The 20,425-nt window shown below is 43.6% G+C and overlaps 1 protein-coding gene across 3 annotated transcripts in view; it reads right to left on the bottom strand.

Annotated features, from left to right (window-relative positions):
• Nucleotides 1-1,748: 1,748 nt before the first annotated feature.
• The window catches only part of USF3 (upstream transcription factor family member 3), a 37,170-nt gene continuing 18,493 nt past the window's right edge, over nucleotides 1,749-20,425 (bottom strand). For all 3 annotated transcript variants that reach the window (XM_054060902.1, XM_054060901.1, XM_054060910.1), the window contains 3 exons: nucleotides 19,029-19,111; nucleotides 17,682-17,778; nucleotides 1,749-16,563 (listed from right to left, as the gene is read on the bottom strand). In XM_054060902.1, coding sequence (XP_053916877.1) covers nucleotides 10,106-16,563; nucleotides 17,682-17,778; nucleotides 19,029-19,111 — 6,638 coding nt within the window. In that variant the 3' untranslated portion in view covers nucleotides 1,749-10,105. The remainder of the gene's footprint in view (nucleotides 16,564-17,681; nucleotides 17,779-19,028; nucleotides 19,112-20,425) is intronic.

The raw sequence follows: 20,425 nt of genomic DNA on the forward strand, positions 1-20,425 counted from the left end.
AGAGATGAGCAGTGTGTCAATGGCAAGGTGGTAGCAGCATTGAAAGAGAGAGAGGTTGGAGAAGGCTAGAGACCAGCAAAGAGCAAGGAGAAAAAAATCAGAGAATTCAATTAAATACAAGGAAAACACCTCAAGCCTAAGAGATGGGAGGAATGGTTGGAGTAGTCTCCCTGTTGCTTCTGTGCCTGGAGCTTGAAGCATCAATTTTTAAAATTGTCCTTTTAGCTTTGCCCTGCCTGCTGGTTTCCGTAGTTCCACTCTCCAGCCCAGTAGTTGCAGGGGTGTCTTGATGGGCACCCAGGCAGCTCCATGTCTCCCAGCTGTCCCAGTCAAGCTCAGCTATGCGGCCCTTCGCACCTCAAATAGGGTTTGTGCCTTCAGTCCCGCTGCCCTTCTCCAGGGGAAGGAATAATGGTGCCCCGGGTAGGTGGGCAACCATAATTCCCTGATTTGCGGGTGTCACTGTCATTCTGCCTTTCTCTGCTCAGCAGTGAAACAATTTGAGTCAGAGCTCTGCAGGGGAAAAAAAAGGCAGAGCAGCAGTTGTGAACTGTTAGGAGGTGGGAGCCTTTCTGCTGCCCATGGGATGGAAGCAGGGTCCCTGCTTTCCCCATCACGTGCTCCTCCCTCCTGTGCTTGGCACAAACTGCTTTAGAGACTCTTGCAAGGGGAGCAAGCAGGTCTGTTTCTGGTGAATCCTCTCCTCAGTGACTTTAAGTGGCTCGCTGTCGGGGATGAGGAGCTCGGGAAGCCCGAGCTGGCCATGGTGACAGTGAGTGATCCTCCATATGTTGTGGAAGCTACACCTGTCCAGGAACACCTGCCCTGAGCTCTCTGCAGTTGGTCATTAAATACTCAGGCTTATTTGCCAAGTCATCAGTCATGTTTGGTTGTTTTGTCAGCAAAAGAGCTACTAAAACTTGGCTCTGCATAATTTTTCTGTTACACATCCTGCAACACTTTCCTCAGGCCTAGACTTCTAACATTTTCCCAAGCAAAAGCCAGTACAGCACTGTGGTTGAGTCAAGCAGCTTTGGGGGATGCATGGCCAGAAAGCTGCTGCTGAGCAGGCTCTGCTCCACCTGCCCCAGCAGCAATGTGACCCGGCTTTGGCCTCTGCTGTGCTCTTCTCTTCACGCAGCTCCTGGGCACCTGCTGATTCCTTCCCTCTCCCACAGCTGGGTTGACCTAAGCCATGGCGAGGAGTTGGCCTAGAACTATGTAGGCCCTGTTTTCTCAGGAAACAGAGGTGAAGTTGTTCTTCTGCCCAGTACAACTCAAGGGACATAGAAACAGCTTTAGACGATGATGATGATGAGTAGTAGTAGTAGTAGTAGTAGTAGTAGTAGTAATAATACATCCACCTCTCACACCTGTTGGAATGGGTCCAGAGAAGGGCTACAAGGATGGTCACAGGGCTGGAACACCTCCCATATGAAGACAGGCTGAGAGAGTTTGGCTTGTTCAACCTGGAGAAAAGAAGGCTCTGAGGAGATCTTATAGTGACCTTCCAGTATCTGAAGGGGCTACAAGAAAGCTGGGGAGGGACTGTTCACAAAAGCTTGTGGTGATAGGACGAGGGGGAATGGCTTTAAACTGGAGAGGGGCAGATTTAGACTAGACATAAGGAAGAATTTCTTCACCATGAGAGTGGTGAGGCACTGGCACAGGTTGCCCAGGGAAGCTGTGGCTGCCCCATCCCTGGAAGTGTTCAAGACCAGGTTGGATGAGGTCCTGGACAGCCTGATCTAGTGGGACATGTCCCTGCCCATGGCAGGGGGATTGGAACTGGATGATCTTTAAGGTGCCTTTCAACCCAAACTATTCTATGATTCTGTAATTCTGTGATATTAAGGAAGCTATTATTATATTATGTGAGCTGACAGTGTTACAGCTACCACCACAACCTCTGGCATGGTAGAAGACCAACCAAGGCAGGAGGACAATGCTGTACTTTGAGATGTGAAGACACAGTTTTAGGAGAAATGTCAACTTGTCCACAGTTAAATGTAGATTTTTTTGTTTATTAAGACAGTGGCATCTACACAGAGCAAAGGTGTCTTTGCAGAAGGAGGGGAAGTTTGCAATGACAGCAACATGGAGATACTGAGTTTCTCCAGCATATCAACAGGATGTATTTGGCAAGAGGATCAGCCCATCCTTGAAGGTATTCGGATGTCTCGTGTCCTATCTCCCTGCCCCTTTACCACACTAGGAAAGAGCAGGGAACTCCTTGATGTGGTTGTTGGCACTGAAGTTTGGGCTGTTGCTCTCGGGCAGTGCTTGCTGCAGTTAACCAGCCCTGCCACCTGCTCTCAGTGCTGAGCTGCCCTCTCAGGGCAGGGAAAGTGGGCTGAGGGTACTGTGACTGCCCAGAGACCGCCCCTAGTCCTGCACGCAGCTTTTCTGTGTTCTACTTCACCACAGACATCCTGAAACAGCCTCCTCATTCAGCTAGAGACGCTGGCTGTCACCAACTAAGAAAATAGAAGCTAATCTGTCTGTTTATGATCCCTGTCACCTGGGCAGGGACAGCATCTGCCACACATTGTTTAGATACTTCATTATCACTACCTGTTTCTCCTGGATTGTGTAGTTTTCTATATCCAAACAAAGTGGTGAACAACTTTGTATATGCAGGGAATATACGTCAGTGGAGAACTCTACGTGTAAATTCCCAGTCTCAAACCAACACTTTTATTTCTATCTGCTTTGAAGAGTGGAATGTGTGGCTTTCCATGGGGAAAGAAGCTGTACTAAAAAGCATACAGTATTCAGTGTTTTTCTTTTTTTTTTTTTTAATAAAATACTATCATGTTCATATCTATACAAATAATTATTACAGCTATTAAACAAAGTATTACATTTAACAATAGAAATCTCAGAACTCTGAACAAGATCATGGTCTGGGATATTTACACTTGAATGCAACACAATTGTAAAAAGATGTCAAAATAAACATAACAAGATCTTATTTACAACTGGAAGATGATGTTCCTGTTCATTCGTTATAGATTTCTACTGCAGAATTCCTTTTTTTCCATTACAAAATAGGAAGGACTTTCCATTGGGGCTGTATCCAAGTAATTTACAGCTGTATAAAACAAGCACAGCAGAAAACTCTGGACTGAATAGAAATAATTTACATCACGGAGGGCAACAGCATCTTTGATTAATCTCCTGTGGCAAAATCCATATTTGCTTCCCTTCTCACAGTGAGCGGGCTGGAACACGGGTACAAACCACTGCGAGCTCGGTTGTTTCGCACGTGTGATTGCCAAAACAGCAGCGCATATTGCAAACTTGAAATCGACTTGTAAAACTTTAAGGGAAACAGAAAGAAATACCTTTGTTTTTTTTTAATTCACCTCATAAAAACTGGTAACAGCAAATAATAAATGGCTTCTGTGCAACTAAGCAGGGCTTGTTCGTAGAGAGAAGGTGGGTTTGCGTCGTTATGACCAAAACCCTCTGCTAACTCTTTCACTGGTTCACAGAACAGCTTGCTGTCACTACAACTAGTGGGAAGAAAGTGTTGGTGCTCTGAAGTTCTAGATTTACTCTAAGGATTGCAGATGCAGTAGGAAGGTGACACACACTCACACACAAACCTGTGCCTGCACTGGCACTCCTGCCCACGTGGCTGCTGCCGGCGCTGGATCAGTAGCAGGTGGAGAAGGGAAAAACAGTAGTAGATAACTTAGGTCAGGCTATGATAAAGGATGGAGCTCCTTATACCACCGTATCATAAATCAAGACAAATTTGACTGATTTGGTATAAACAGATTAATTGTTAATCTGTCTTTCTATAATCTGTCATTATTAAAGTGATGAGTGTGAAACTTATTTGGGGAATGGAAAAAGATCACAGCTCCTAGCACAACTGCCTACACTTCGACATCCAGAAACAGATATGAGTTTGTGACCAAGTCTTCGAGCCAAGACTGTGAAAGTACCTCTGAGTAAGGAGAAGAGACATCAGGAGATGAGAAAACACTGAAATGACCCCTTTTCTCCAGCAATGCCCTCTGCAGTTGCCCTGCCACATGATTAGTTTTCTGCAACAGCACTACAGTCACCAACCACAGCAGCAGTGGTGCAGCTTTAAAGTGCAGTAGGAAATCTGTGCAAAGTTCAGGAGGCTCTGCACGAGCACAGTCTATTTAATTTTTTCACAGATGTGCTCTTCCACCTGGGTAGCAGCATAGTGACAGAAGTAGGGGGCAGGAGCTAGAAAACACAATCCAGTACGGCTCAGCCACCAGCTCAGATCACTTCAGTTCTCAGTTTCCTTAGCTGCTCTTGAGTCAGGTCCTTTCTCTCAATGAAAAGGTATCTAAATGTTAATACATTACTATTTTATTGCCTGTTTTCAACTCAAGTCTGATTCTTGTCAGACTTGTTCTCCTATGCTTCTTTAGGATTAGTCAAGGACTACACTGACGCACATGCAATCCAGCCCTACACCACTGGCTACTGTTTGCTGAAGTCATTTAGACCAAGCTGAAAGCCACAGAGAGACCCCACTTATCAGCTGTGGGTCCCACCCTAGAGGTAGCTCTGAACCTTTCCCTTCTGCTGCTTATTTTGCTAGATTAGACAATACTGGTATTTTTCCTTTCTTCAAAACAAAATAATCCCCCATTTAGCCTAAGTAACCTTCAAAAAGGTAATATGGAAAAGAAAATGCCATTTTTGTGCTAACAAACTGCAATTAAAACCACAAAAGCTTTTCCAAATATATCTTGAAAAGCAAAGCAACTGTGATTTGCCATGTAACTCTTAGGAGAAAAAGATAACAAATTGTTGGCGTCACAGTTGTTTGCTGAAGAAAATGTATTTGTTTGTCAAATCGTTATTATAACAAACAAAACAATTACTTGATCTCCCAAATTTAAAGCGGCTCCTTGCTCAAACTTCCCCCACCCCCCAAGCATATATTGAGGTAAAGTGAACCTTCCTTAAAGTCCTATGACCCTGATAAGACCCATACATATGTATAGATATAACCTAAACACAACAGCTTCAATGGCAGAAGAAAGGACAAACAAAAGAGGAAAGAATAGTTTCCACTCAATGGCAAAGATGTTAGAATTGCTCCCCTTCCTGAGAGCAGAGCCCAAAGCCCTGTGAAAGGACCAGCAGTCGGAAGCTGAAACACCAACCTGTCAGCAGCACAAACTGACCTACAAAACTAAATGCAAGAACCTGAGCTGTGGCCTGGCTAATGTGAAATGGTGATTAGCACATGGTGAAGAGAAAAACTAAAACAACTGCATAATTAAAAACTAACAAAAATTACTTATTTCCTTTCTTTTAATGTGAAACATCTGGTCCACCCATTGTTCTTCCTAAAGGCATATGAGCATGAACATGTGAGTAGCTGAAATCTGTAGCAAACCCACAAGCTGCTCTTAAACTAGGGGACCTGGCCATATTCAGCACTCAAAGGCCATCTTGGACAGCACATTAGACTAAAAGACTGCACAATAGAGCCAATCTTTATTTAATCATTGACCTAAACGCCAGTCAGCAGTATAAGTAACAGGATTTGGACAAATGTATTTCTATGAAGCTGTCACAGATAGGTCTGCCTACCTTTCTTTGCATAGCAGTCTTCCTCATCTCACATCAACACCACAGCATCATTTAGTGTTGCTTACAGCACATAAAAAGACTCACACTGGTACACAGTTGAACTTCAACAGAAAGTGCCATGATGAAGGACGGCAACAAAAGCCTATTTCCCCACCTTGGTCTTGGCAGGTTTCATAAAAAATCCCAAGGGGGACGACAAAGTGACATGGTAATAATGCAGGAATCACCACGCCCTGTCCCAACAATGCAGGACATAACCGTCTGGGAAAGATTGAGGGTCAGTCACGTGGTAATTGGTTTCAAGCCACACGCCGCAAAACTGTGCAGCTCCTGCAAAATCGCAACAGTCTTTATATCACTAAAATGCCTGTGTCTTGATTATCTGTGTTGCAGGTGTCCTGTGAACAAAGTCACTATTTTTGGTCACGTTTGTAAAGAGAAAAGGGGCATGTGAAAAGTTACTGCCTCTTCAGAAAATTACATCCAACATTAAAAAAACCAAACAACCCCACAAACACAGATGACCTATTCTACTGTGAATACTCAGGATTGCATTTAAGCTCAGTATAACACCACTGAAATTAATAGTCAAATCACTGTGAAGGAATAAATGAGTAGAGTAGGGATAGGATAGGATAGGATAGGATAGGATAGGATATGGAAAGGATGCACAGCGATCATCTAGTCTGCCTGACCACTGCAGGAGTGACCAAGTTAAAGCATGTTATTAGAGGCATTGTCCAAATCCCTCTTAAACACTGTCAGGCTCGGGGCATCGACCACCTCTCTAGGAAGCCTGTTCCAGGGTCTGACCACCCTCTCAGTAACAAAATGCTTCTGAATATCTGGTCTAAACGTTCCCTGGCACAGCTTCGAACCATTCCTATGTGTCCTGTAACTAGATAACAGGGAGAAAAGACTAGCACCACCCTCTCCACACCTCCTCCTCAGGAAGCTGCAGAGAGCAATGAGGTTGCCCCTCTCAGCCTCCTTTCCTCCAAACTAGACAAGCCCAAAGTCCACCATTCCTCACAGGATGTATCTTCCACCCCTTTCACTAGCTTGGATGCCCTCCTCTGGACACATTTCAGGACCTTCACATCCTTCTTAAATCGTGGGACCAAGAACTGCATGCAGTATTCAAAGTGAGGCCTCACTAATGCTGAATACAGCTGGATAATCACCTCATTTGACCTTCTGGTTATGCTGTTTGATGCACCCCAGGATGTGGTTTGCCCTCTTAGCTGCCAGGTGCTGCTGACTCGTACTGAGCCTGCTGTCAACCAGCATCCCCAGGTCCCTCCCTGAAGGGCTGGTGACTGGTTGCCAGCCAGATCACCCCACTCACTACAATCCTTTGAGCTCTGCCCTTCAGCCAGTTCTTCACTCAGTGTACCATGAACCTGCCCATCCTACAACCGGACAACTCGTCCAGAAGGATGTTGTGAGGAATAGTATCCTTACTGAAATCCAGAAAACCTACATCCACTGCCTTTCCTTCATCCACTAGGTGAGTGACCTCATCATAGAAGGATATCAAATTAGTTAAACAAGACTCTCCCTTTGTGAACCCATGACGACTGTGCCCGAGGACTGTGTTACTCTACATGCCTTTCAATAATACCCAGTACGATCTTCATAATTTTTCCAGGCACTGAGGTTAGACTAACAGGCCTGTAGTTCTCTAGGTTCTTCACTCACACTCTTTTGTAGATTGGAATAACATCAGCCACCTTCCAGTCAGTAGAGACATCTCCAGGTTCCCAAGACCTTTGGTAGATGATTGAGAGGGGTTCTGCTGTAACATCTGATGGCTCCTTCAGTACTCCAGGATGAATCCCATCAGGCCCCGCGGTCTTGTGAACATTCAGCTGATACAACTGGTCCATATAAGCTTACAAGATCATTCCAGTTTTCAAAGACATAATGAAGTAGTGGAGTTTTCCCAGCAGAGGGAACTAATGTGGTACTATGTGAATGCCTGGAATGATGAGCAGGATTAATATCTTTTATATAAAAGTCCTGGAAGCCAGGACTTGATTTTTCACTGATTTGTCTTGAAAGCCAAATGCACTGCTGCACAATGAATGCCATTCAAAGACAGCAAGAATGGCTGTTTTGCTTCCCTCCTAGTAATATAGACAAATACGTAATGCAAACGTAGCTGCTGATTCAACCTCCTGATGCTTATCATCCACAATGCACAGAGCCACTCATTGTCACAGAACTCATTTCACCACCTGAGGCAACCCCTTCGGGATCCACTGTGTTAGGGAACAATCTGATCAGACTTTCATTGGATAATACCCAGACCTGCAGTGATCTCAGATGGAGCTGAGGACTGACCGTCACTTCTACCCCTCCTGCTCTGCACAGGCCAGTTGCTGCAATTAGTTCGGTAACTGCACTTTGGAACCCCATTTCACAGTCAAACTTGGACAAGCTGCCTTGTTTTGAAGTGAAATAAATATTGAATATATTATTTTTAATAAACAGAGAACTGATGTACCACTTTGTTTAGTGTCCTAAAATAAGCTCCAACTAAATTAAAAAGTGATTCCCAATTTGAATCAGAACCATTTTATTAATACTTAACATGGCAGGAGAATATCACACTCCAAATCAAAAGAGTAGAGATGCTGTCAGGACTGACCACAGATAGAGCCCAGTTCTTTTTTCATGCTAAAGCCTCTTTACTTTCCTGTCTCAGTGTAAAAGGACTTAGCAAAAATGAGGCGTAAGCAGTCAAGCTCTGGAAAAATCTTTCAGGTCCCTCTTTGTGCATCCTGTTCTTGGAGATGGAGGAACATCTTCCTTTCTGCTTTTTAAATTAAAAAAAAAAAAAACCCTAAGAAAATCCCAGGGAGCCAGCTCTCCCCTGGTCCTTTCCACTAGGAGAGGCACTGGGAAGAACCTGTGACAGGTCCTAGGAGCAGCAAGCCGATGCACTGGTGGGCAACACACACGTATGCCAAGCTTAACCTGCCTAGAGAAGAGGCCTCAGAACAGTTTTTGCCACTCCATGGCTGGTAAAGAGAGGATTTCTTACAAGGAGACCTGAAGTTACTATGTTATTTGAAGAATCAAAACCAGAATGGTATTTCCAAGCAGATAAAAATAAAAGGCAAATATTTCTACCTTGTTTTAAGAAAAGTCACACTGCAGAACCATTAAATAAATAAAACTTACCTAGTTCTTCCTTTCCTTTTAAAAGAAATGGGACTGAAATTTGTCAAAGTACTGGAGACTCAGCCAGTGCACGCACATTCACTCCACCTCTCATGCACATACCAACACATCCCCCTTCCTTGTGGTGCTCAAATCGCGACATCTTCCTGTTACACAGCATTTCAGTCTTGACACATTCAAGGTCCTCCTTCAGCCACAATCATACGGGTGTAGACAAAAGGTGCATTCAAGTGCAGAGTACCGATATTAACTCAGGTCCAATCCTGTCAGCAATGAAAGTAAAAACTGGGCCCACAGGGATCATTTTGCAGGATGCCATAGGCTCAGTCCTCCTCCCATGTGCTGCCTGGTACAACAAAGGGCTGTCACTCACAGAAAACAGAAAGCTGGCGTTTGAGCATGGGCCAAAGAAAAAGGGGGTGGGGATGAAGGGAGGGATAGAGACATTAAGAAGGTGCTAAATAAGGTACAAAACCCACCCTGAGGTAACTTGCAGCATATGAACAACAAAATGGCAACAAATCCAACTGCCGTCTTTGCTGACTACACCAGAAGGAGTTGTGAGCTACATTAAAATGCTGACCAAGTTCAGCAGTAACTAAAGCCATTCTTAAAACAAATCCGAACAAAATTATTCTTAGAAACAGAAAGTCATGGGTTAAAGAAAAAACCAAATTTTCTAAACCAGTATTTTCAATTGCTGACCATGGAAATATACAGTAAATACACAGGTAAAGTCAGCCTTAAGTCAAGTGCATGTGACAAGCTTCAAATAGACAAAAGCTGCACAACAAATGTCTTTATCAATTAACACTGGGTTAACTCGGACTTGTCTTGTGTTGATGCTCCTAAAGATATTTTACAATAGGAAAAGAAAAATCCAAGCCACTTCAAGTTCATCTGTAGTTTCAGGCAAACGCATCAGAAACAAAATGAAACCAGTAGCATTTGCTTCCTGTCTCCTATATGGATTCTGTCACTACTTTTTTTACATCCATGTATTTCTGAGGGTGGCCCTTCCCCTGGAACAATTGGACATCAAACTTGGTTGTTGGAAAATCAACAACCAATGTTTGCACAGCTCTAAATGTTGCATTCTTACTGTTCAATAGTAAGTAAGCATTGCTATAGGCACTGGTGCTTTAGAGTTAGTAAGGTGGATGGAAATACAGTGTGTATGAAAAGTACCCATATACATACATTTAGGTAAATAAACAGTGATGCTATGAATGGTCTCTTCAGGGATGCCACTAAGATCCACTTTCTCCTTCTTAAATATATAAACAACACATCAGACTGGAAGTCAGTCTATCAGTTCTCATACAGCTGAGCTGCAGTCATGACCTAGAATATGGCTTATATTATGGGCAGGGCGGTTTGAGGACTGCTTGGAAGAATCTGAAGCAGATGTGTTTGCAATGGAAAGCAAAGGCGACACTGCTGAACCATCTGGAGGAAGAGCAGTGGCTATTTCTGGAAACAAAGACGTCAAGTTGAAATTGGATAAGTGTGACGTGTTGGTCATGTGCATCGGCGGCATATCCGGAAGCAAAGGAAAGCTTGGCTGAGCAAAACCAACGGGCCTGGGAGGAGACAAAATGGATCCAAATCGATTGTTTAAACTTCCACTACTCGGCTTCTCTGTGGTCGGGTTAGGAAACATTTGATTGGGAAAGTAAGGGATAGAAATGTCATTGGAAAGAGTAGGATGGGCAGGAGAGTAAGGTGGATAGAAGGATGGCAGCGTATTCTGAGGGTCGACTGGGATTAGAGCTGGTGTTCGAGTGGCACTAGGCTGAGTGACTGGTGGGATGAAAGAGGTATTGGCATTTATCGGTGGATTCATGCCACCCTCTGGAATAAAAGGGAATCCAAAATTCTGAGAGAGAGTATGTTGGTCAGGGGCTGCATTATCATTAGACACTTGAGGGCCATCAGGCATAAATCGGACAATGCTTCCTCTTTTTTCTATTGCAGACTGCTGGCGCCCAAGGATCATACTGCCGCCGGCAGACAGGGGAAGATGGGGAAGACTAGGGTCAAAGACGTTTCCGTGTCTCTGATTTCCAGATCGATTCCTTTCAGGCTGACGTATTTTAGAACCTCCATTATCTTGCAAAGGGTGTCTTGACCGCTGAGTAACTGAAGAATTTGGCTGACGAACAGAAGGTTGCCCTTGTTCGCCATTTCCATGAGAAACTGCAGGGTGAGGATGAGTTGGTCTCACAACTCCATGCATGTTGCTAGAAACAGGAGTATTCATGTGACTCTTGGTTCCATGACTGTCTGTCATCCTCATGGCATTGGACTTCTGCACAGAGATGTTTGGGCTTGTATTGCGACCCTGAATATCTCCTGAGGAAGAAGAACTTGAAAAAGGAATATTCAAAGAACTGTTCCTTGTGTTAATTGCACCAATAGACATGTCACAGCTCTCCCTGTTCTGTCCGTCACCATCTCTTCGGATGTGGATGCTTTCTCGTGCTGGGGGACAATTGTACTCAATTGTGGAGGAGGTACCACACTGTGTGTTCCTTTGATGTTCTGGGATTGATCTTTGGCTTCCACTAACTTGGTCTCCAAGGTGAGGGGCAAGTAAACTCTGCATAAAACTTTGGTGGCACGTGTTTTCGTTTTCCCTTGATGGCAGGGTATTTCCCGTTGGAATACCCTGAACGGGCTGGTAGGGCAATCTCTTCTGTCTCTCTATGGATGGCCCTGTATTTTGACCGATTCGAAAGGCTTGAGACTGCATGCCCCTGAGGGATGACACAGAATTACCAATTTCATTGTTTCTTGATGCCTGTACATCGAAATTGCCCATCGGCTGTTGATTAGGTCCAGCAGGCTTAAAAGTCTGACAATCAGAAAGCCGCTGCACATCCGAGCCAACTGTATGGTCAACAGATAAGCGTCCCTGCATGTTATGAATGACCAATCCTTTATTTCTAGAAACATCAAGATAGCTTCTCATTTCAAGCTGGTCAGAGACCCTTGGGCCTTGAAGAGATATTCCTATTCTCTGTTCTGAATTAGAGGGTGTCTTCCCGATGAGTGCCTCAGCGGAATAGCTGGAAACTCTGTTTCTTTCCTGCCTATGAGGGGTGCATGTCATCTCTGATGGTCTGGTTACGATACTTGCCTGGGACACCATTTGCTGCTCTAAGCCCCTTGAGGTCATAAGTCTTTGCATCTGATTGTGCCCTGACACATGTTCAGAAGCTGAACCCTGCTGTCTGCTGGTAACATCTTGTTGCTGTTGATGCATAATATCCTGATTTATATGGCTCTGAGGGTGGCTATGATGGTTTCTGCTTGTTGCAGGATTTTCACAGTTCTTTTCAGGCTGGGAAGCTCCAAAGTGCTGCTGCATCTGCTGCTGCATTTGCTGGTGGTGAGGATGAGGCTGACCTTTTTGCCGTGTTTGATCACTCCCATGGTGTTTTTGTAGAGAAAGTTGTGTGGCTTGTGTTCCCTGGATGAGATTTCGTTTCTTTTGCATCTGCACCTCCTGCTGTATTGTTCGCTGTTGGTGAACACTGTGGGGTTGAGAGTGGACTGAGTTTTCCCCATGAGTGACATGGTGCTGCAGCTGATATAAGTGGTGCCTTTCTCTTAACTGACCAGCCTGCTGCTGCTTCAAGTACGGATGATTACTGTGAAGGTGAGATATGCCTTGAGCAGGAACATGTTGAATTGGCTGCAAGTGCTGTCCTGCTTGGCCTTGCTGCTCTGAAATCGATGGCTGAGGAGCACACTGAACTTCATTTTGTCTTAGAGCTGGTGTTACAAAATTGCTGTTTGAGGGGAATAACCTATTTAGGCCATCCGCGTGCCCTTGATTGCTCACTGATGCCACTGAATTGGATGAATTAGGAGGAATCTGGCTAACTAGCATCTGCGTTTGATCAGCAATACTCTCTGGTGTTCGGTTCATCAATGCCATCCCTTCAAGCCTGATGGGTGTCGTCTGGCACTGCTTTTGCCTCTTTGCTGTAGAAAGCAGAAGGTCATCTTGAACAGCCCGCTTAGCAGAGTCCTTGCGACCTTCGTGATTTTGCTGCTTTAAGTGGGATTCCTGCAGCTGAGGTGCCTGCATGGTGCTTGCCCTAATAGCATTCAGTTGTTCCTGAGCATATTCACTCATCATAGCGGGTCCTGGAGACTGATTGATGTATGTGCTAGATGGAAGGGAGAGGCTGACAGTCGCAGGGACACTTGCTGGCTCCGAAGACTGGGATAAACTCGAGCAACCCACAAGGGGATGCACAATGCGACTCTGGTGTATTAAGTTATTCACACTTAAACTGGTTATGCTCGGTGACTGGGAAGCAGAAACCTGCAAAGAAGCATTTGATGTTTCTACACTTCCTACAGGGCAGCTTGGCTTTTCAACCTGTCTATCGACACTTGTTTGTACTGCATCTTGAGCACTGAATTTGCTTGCCCCCACTTCCAACGGTCCTGCATTGTTTTCTTTCACTGGTTGAGGTTTAAAAGCCTGTTGCTCTCTCTTCAAAGGTGCAGCCTCAGTTGACTTCGAGGTGGTAACCCTCACGTTAACCTGTATTCCTCCTCCACCTTTCTCAAGGCTTTCCTGGTCAAAAATGGCTCTCGCTGCAAGAGCTACGATATCAGTTTGTTCTGAAAACGGGCAGCTGTTACACGTACTGGTTGAGGTGCTGCTAGTGACATCTTCTCTGGTGGTATCCGGCAACATAGATGCAACTGAGAAGCCTCGGCTACTGCCAGAGCTGGTTGACATCGGGGAGTCTGCCTGCCTGCTAGTGATAAGGGAGGCACTGACTACTTCTTGGTCAGAAACACAGGAGTGATGCTGGGAGAGAGTATCACCTTCTGTGTTCATAAGCAAGAGTTCCTGCTTCTCAGGCAAATCAACATTTGGTTCTGCTGATTTAGAGTTTTCCATGGGAAAATTAATATGCTCCCTCTGAATGGTAAATGAAGAGTTTTTTTCCACAGCTGTTCTTTCTTTCGTGAGATCAGACAGCATTCTGGTCAGACCCTGTCCTTCTAGCAAGTCCGCATCTTGAATTACCGCTGAGGAATCCTGTGCAACACTGTAGGGCTCTGAAATCATTCCTGCCTTAGAAGTATGACCAGCTGCGCTGCCCTTCACTGCTGACGTCCCAGCAACCTGAGAATGTGTCACATGTGCTTCAGTACGAGAGGATGTTAAGGAGTTGGGGGGTTCGCAGGGCTTGGGGGGCTCTGGCAAGGCAGAGCTGGTTGGCGGATGGTTCTGAGACTCAGGGGCCTGCTGGCGAGGAGCACTGTCTTTGGCAGTCGGTGGGATGAGCGACAGCTGCTCCGACACCACAGATGCCAGCGGTGAGGAAGTGGGTGCCTCTGCTGAGCTTGGCTCAGGGACGGAGCAGGTTTTTGCTGCCTGTTCAGAGCTTGCAGTTTCTTTAGAATGACAGTTCGAAACACTGATGCCACTTGACACTGACACACCACTCACCTGCGATGCTGTTAAAGCTTGTGATACTGCTGGAGCACTTTCAAGCAGCCCCTCGCTGTTGGAATGCTTTGCTACAGTTTCCACGGGAGTGCAGTCTACCTTCCCTGCATCTTTGCAAGGAACTGTTGGACAGGACACATTGCTGTTGACTGCTTGGTGTTTCTTTGTAGTTGGCTTTTTGTTTGCCCTTTTTGACTTTGCACTGGATGGCAAGCCAGCAGCCACTTTTTTGGGGGAAGCATTTATGGAATTAGACACACTGGTTAATACCGAAACCTCCACGGGTACCGAAGATGCCACAGAAGTTGGTAACGACACACAGTTGACCGTGGCAATCTGGTTATTGACACTCGTGGGATTGGTAGGGTGGCTGAGAGACAAGTGTAAGCAGCTCTGCCCAGCCATCTGTGATATGCTTTGATTGAGGTTAGCTAAAGCACCAAATGTATTGAGAGCAACATTGGTATTTGGATCTTCGCTGGTGGTGGGTTGAATAATTTGCATAGGGGCTTGATTTGAAGCTCCAGATGAAGACATCACAGGCTGCAATGCAAAAAGCTGACCATTTAATGAGATAGTTTGAGGATGCTGTTGATTGGACATTGTAACTGAAAATGTTTGCGTAGAGCTAGAAGATGGCAAAGAAGATGGTCTTGGTAATATATGGACAAGGTGTTTCCCTCCTAAAGTCTGTTGAAGAGGGGCATTTTGTACTGAGCTGCTAGAGATTGCAGTCGGCCCGTTCACAGGAACTCTTACAGAAGCAGAAGGCTGAGCAGAGAGGAGGGGAAGAGGGTTCTGACTAGCAGCCTGTATAATTACAATTTGCTGACTAACATTTTGGCTAGGAACATCCGCTCTCACGATCGGAGGGCATGGAGCAGGGTTTGGAGGCTGGAGGATGATGACATTCTGGTTGGATGGTGCTCCTGTAACAGCTGATGCGACTGGCTGTGCCATCTGAATCACCTGCATAGCTGAATTTAATGGAAGGATATTACCTGCAGCCTGAGTTTTAACTTGTGGCTGGCTGATTAAGGGCTGCATAGGTAAGGGCGGGCACGAGGGCAAGGTAACTACAATCTGTTCAGCTGCCTGGCCATCCCCAGGCAGAGAAGGATTCAAACTGATACTTGTAGTCAAAGGCCTGCTGTGAGCAGAAGATACAGTACCAGCACCATTAACTGGCTCATTTAGTAGTGCAGTCATTATACTGGATGGTGTTTGGCTTAGTGGCTGAACAGTATTTCCTGCTAGCTGTAAAGTTGTCCACGTGGTCTGTGTGTTTCCAGCTGAAGGCATCCGTGTAAGGCTACTCATGTTTTTCAAGTCTGAAGTGCCAACACCTGAAGAGCCTGAAAAAGACCAGCAATTCTCTAGGGGACTGGCAGGGAGGGTGCTTATGGCCATCACAGCCTTAACTCCTTCTGCTGCAGAAGACACAGGCATTCCAGTACTACTGAGTACGTCTGTACTTTTGAGGACATTTACAGTGGAAAAACCTTCTGCAGTGGACAGTCTCACAGAGGGTACACAAGTTGTGTCTGTGGTTGAAACGACACAGCTTTCCTGAAGGTCACTCCTAGAACTGTCTGTATTTGAGCAAGTTGCAGTCACCTGTTGAACTTGGGAGGCTTCTGTGGAGACTCTGGAAGGAAGGTTCATTCCCTGCAGAACTGTTTTCTTTGTTAATTTAGTGCTCTCCTCATCATTTTTACTTTTGGGGAGATTTTGATCATTTTGTGGTGCATTACTTGCAGAACACTGTAGTTCCTGTTCTGTTCCAGATCGAGACACGCTCTGTGAGCTGGCAGTAGCAGCAATGAGCACACCTTGCTCATTCTCTGAGGTGGAAAGCTCAAGAACATTCCCTGCTGGAGCTGCCTGAGCAGATGCCAGCGGAGAAACTGTAGTTTGTGACCATGGCTTGTTTTCTGTGGGGTAAATACCAGAAATCGTCACAGGAGTCACTAGGCTGCAAGTTCTCTGGACTGGCACAACATTAGCTGTTTGCTTTTGTAAATTATGACCAAGATTAAATGTTATTCCCTGGACAGATGCTCCTTGGTTATTTCCATTGGGTTGACTTCCATTCGAATAGACAATCACGTTCTTTTGAACTTGATCACTGGGAATGACAACTGAGATCTTCGCATTTTTGAGATTTCCCTTCCAGTGGATTGTAGGATCATCATAGAGGCAAATATCATTTGCTTTCAGTAGTTCAATGTATCTCCCGTTTTCCTTTTGCAGTTCATCCAACTGTTTCCGGAGCTTTTTTATCTCTTCAGCTACAAAACAGTGAGAGCGTTCCATTAGATCAGCACCACAGCAAATACTAGGTAATGGTACCACACGACTTGGAGAATAAATACTACGTAAGATTGGAATAAATTGTTAATAATGTATGCTCTCTTCAACTGGTTAACATAACAGAAATGCAGACTCCTATCCTGATAAGCCTCTCTACTGAGTGGGAAAGTGAATGAACTTCACAGATTATTCTGTTACCAACAGAATTATATGTCAAATTATTCCATTAGAAAAACATCATCACTAACTCAGATGAAACTGAACACTAATCAAATTGTTTAATTACTGAACAAAAGATGAGCATGTTAATTTATCTTTTTCTTTTCCTTACTCCTTTGCAAACACTAAACCTTTTTTTATTTAATTTAAATCTCGTGGCTTTCCAGGACAATTTTGCTCCATTACATCTAAAAACGATATGAAAAAGCACTTCTGTAAAGCCACAAAGCCCAGAAATGCACATGGAGACAGCTCTCACCTAACTAGGAAAATCACCTAGGTTTTTCAAACACATCGATGAGACAAAAATAAACTATTTAGAATTGCATTCTACGGGTAGAAATAAAAATCACAAGCCACAACATCAGCTCTGAGATTATTTTTGTCATATCTCCATCACTGTATTTTTATGCATCTGTTCCAAAAGATTTTATACGATGCTTTACATTTTTATAAAATAGGCTGTAATCACTTATAAAGCATTTGAAATGAAAAAATATTACAACTCTATGCATGAAGGAAACTCCATGTTTTCAATGAAAAAATCTAACTCTGAAGTTTGTCAAAAATCGCTCTAGTCACTACAATAGAATAAATCAGGATGGAACCTACTAGACAATGTCACATCACCTATAAGCTCTGTACTTACTTTACACGACAATGCGATTCCTTCATTATCTCACAGCTACATTCAAGAACACACACTTGGGCATTCTGTTGGTTTCTTTTTTCAAGATATTCTAAGGAGCTGATTTTCTCTTGGATGTGCATAATATCTTGGGATTCCCAAGTCTGTCAGTCCAGGTCCTGTTGCTAGTCAGTACTAGCAGACACTGAGAGACAGAAATTCTAGAGCCTCCAGCACATCTGTACTTACCCTGTTCATTGTTCCCTCCATTTAGCAGAAGTTCATCATTCTGTCTTTTCATTTCTGTTATATACTTAAAGGCCTGATCCAGGATCATGTTCTTGCTCTTTAAAAGAAAACATATAAAATTAGGAGAAAGGTCTATCATTGGTAGATCCATTAATGATGAGACTACATTAGCTCCAAGAGTTTTTACTTTACAAATATGCTAAACTAAATCTGAATGATTCTCTGAAAATTGTTGGGAGAGGGGAGTTGTGGGTTTGTTTTTTTTACTTGCTTTGCATTTTTTTTTTCAGATGAACTACAGGTTTAATGAATAGTATTGACCTTCAAATGCCATGATTTTTTTACAGAATAACATTTCCAATGCTGGAGCTGACATTTTCTGATGACCAAAGCTAGATGCTGAGCCCACAGAACCCAACCAGCAAGCACGACGCTTGCTGAGCAGCCTAACATTCTTCCTCAATAATAAATATATATGTCACAGGAAATTTCCAGGATACTGCCTTGTAAATATATTATTACGAAAGAAATAAACATGGAACAATTATCCAGGGAGGTGTATGCATAATTTTGAAATGAATATACTGTAGAATATGTGAAGAAAAAATATGCTACAACCCCTCCACCGTCTTTCTTTTATGAAACTATGCTCATTTTGTCTGCAAAACCTCTTCTTCATTTCTTATTTTTTTCTCATTCTACTGTTTTGTAGGAACAGTCTCTGCTGTAGATGACTCCGTCTTGAAAAAGACATTTCTGTGCATCAGCCTCAAACCATCTGTCTTGCTTCATCCTTCACAAGGACAACGTCTTAATTTACTTTTATTACTTCACTTTCCGAATTGCTTTCATCTCACTATATGTAACATGACAAAAATAAGCATGCGTGCAATTCTATTTAAATCTTAGGGCATTAAGCGATCAGCAGCAAAGGGCAGAGAAGGGACTGGAGAACTGACTTGAAAAATGACCTTGCTTAACCCATAGCTTTCACCACTCCAGCATCATACTGACCACATCAAATGGCATCAGTAGAAAACGGCTTTGACAAACAGGAGTTGCACCATGTAAAAAGGAAAGGGTCAACAGCTACCCATCTCCTCAATGCAACAGGGGAGGCAGTAGCCGAGATAAGATTTTTACCTTCTGTTGTTACCAACACTCATGCATCCAGAATGAGATCTTTGCATTTACAAATATTTTTATAAATGCTAATAAGTAGTAAGATTTTCAAGCATATTAATTCAGAGAGTTTTGCCTTCTTCCTAAGACAAATAGCAAAGTAAGTATTTATAAGGAAACTCTCAAGCATTTTAAACTTGTATGCACTTCTGTACAGACACTCACCTGCTTAAGTGCTGGAGAGCAGGGAATAAGTTCTCCGATTCTATTTATCCCAGCATTAATCTTCTTCTTTCGATGTCTCTCCACTAAGCAAAAATAATATATGCTGTGTCATCTGCTTGGGCAAGTCAGCACATCAGCAGCACAACTAGTACCAATGTAAGGGTTCAAAAATACATTATTTCATGAAGTATTGGAACCCTTAATAACCTGAGAGAGGAAAGAATTTCCTCTGAAGTTATCCTCAGTTACTGAATGAACATTTAGTTGAAGCAAGACCTGTAATATAAGAAGCAATATCTTTAAAAAGCGGGGTGTTCTGGACCCCTTTGTGGAAAAGGGGAGCTACTGCAACTCAGAATTCAGGTTTTGTAATGCTTTCTAGAAGAGTTCTAGGAAACTCTTTTTCACAAGGCAGATGGATTAAATTTAGGCATACAGAAAGCAAATTAACCAAGATTACGGAAAGAATCAATTTCAAATTTGGGAAGGAAATCGGTGTCTCTTAAATGCTAATATCAAGCTTAGCACCAAAAAGAAATCATTTAGATTTTGCCAGTTTTCAATCTTGATTTTAAATTTATATTGATGGAGCAGCCAACACTGAATACAGCTGAAGCTCTAGGTAATACAGAGTATCAGTCACTCTTTTTTATGCTCAAAGGTGTAACTGTTCTGCAAGGTCTAATTATGACTGGGAATATAGAAAATACTTAATGAGCCGTACTCGCAGGTCAAAAAATGCTTCATTTATGGTCCTCTATTGACAAAATTTGCCTCTTCACAAGGCCTAAACACTGGTGCAAAGGTTCTACACTACAAGTCTAGCGATGTAAGTACCCTTGGGCATGTTTTCGTCAGACAGTATTAATCTTTCCGCCTACCATAGTCAGCTTCCTTCAAATACAGTTCACTCTCATGTAGCTGTTTTTTTCGACTGAGATGGTTTGGTGTTCTACGCGAACTAAAACTGTTAGATGCTCTTTTTCCCAAAGAGCCTGAAAACACCTTTATCACGGCTTTGTTAAGATTCAAATCAACATGTCCTGTGCTGTGTATTTCGTGCAGCTCAGCTGCTTTTGGTGGCATGCAGAAACAGGCAGTGATCTGCAGGCGAGTATATATCGTTGTGTTCCTTTACAAGGGATATATTGCTTTAATTTAAAACAGTTTCATTTCAGTATTCTGTCACTTCAACTTACATTTTTTAAACTACTAAATTATCTCTGTATCTTAGGACTGACTGGTGGTGGTGACAGAGACAGAGCTGAACACATGAAACACACCAAGACAAAGTCTCTTCTGCAATAAATTTACCATATAAATGAGAGCATCTGTACAAACATTAAAACCCATGGTCCTTGAGACTTATTTTGTAGTGACAGGACAAAGGGTATAAA

This window comes from Cuculus canorus, chromosome 1, assembly GCF_017976375.1.
Source record: "Cuculus canorus isolate bCucCan1 chromosome 1, bCucCan1.pri, whole genome shotgun sequence".
In the NCBI taxonomy this organism is placed as follows: domain Eukaryota; kingdom Metazoa; phylum Chordata; class Aves; order Cuculiformes; family Cuculidae; genus Cuculus; species Cuculus canorus.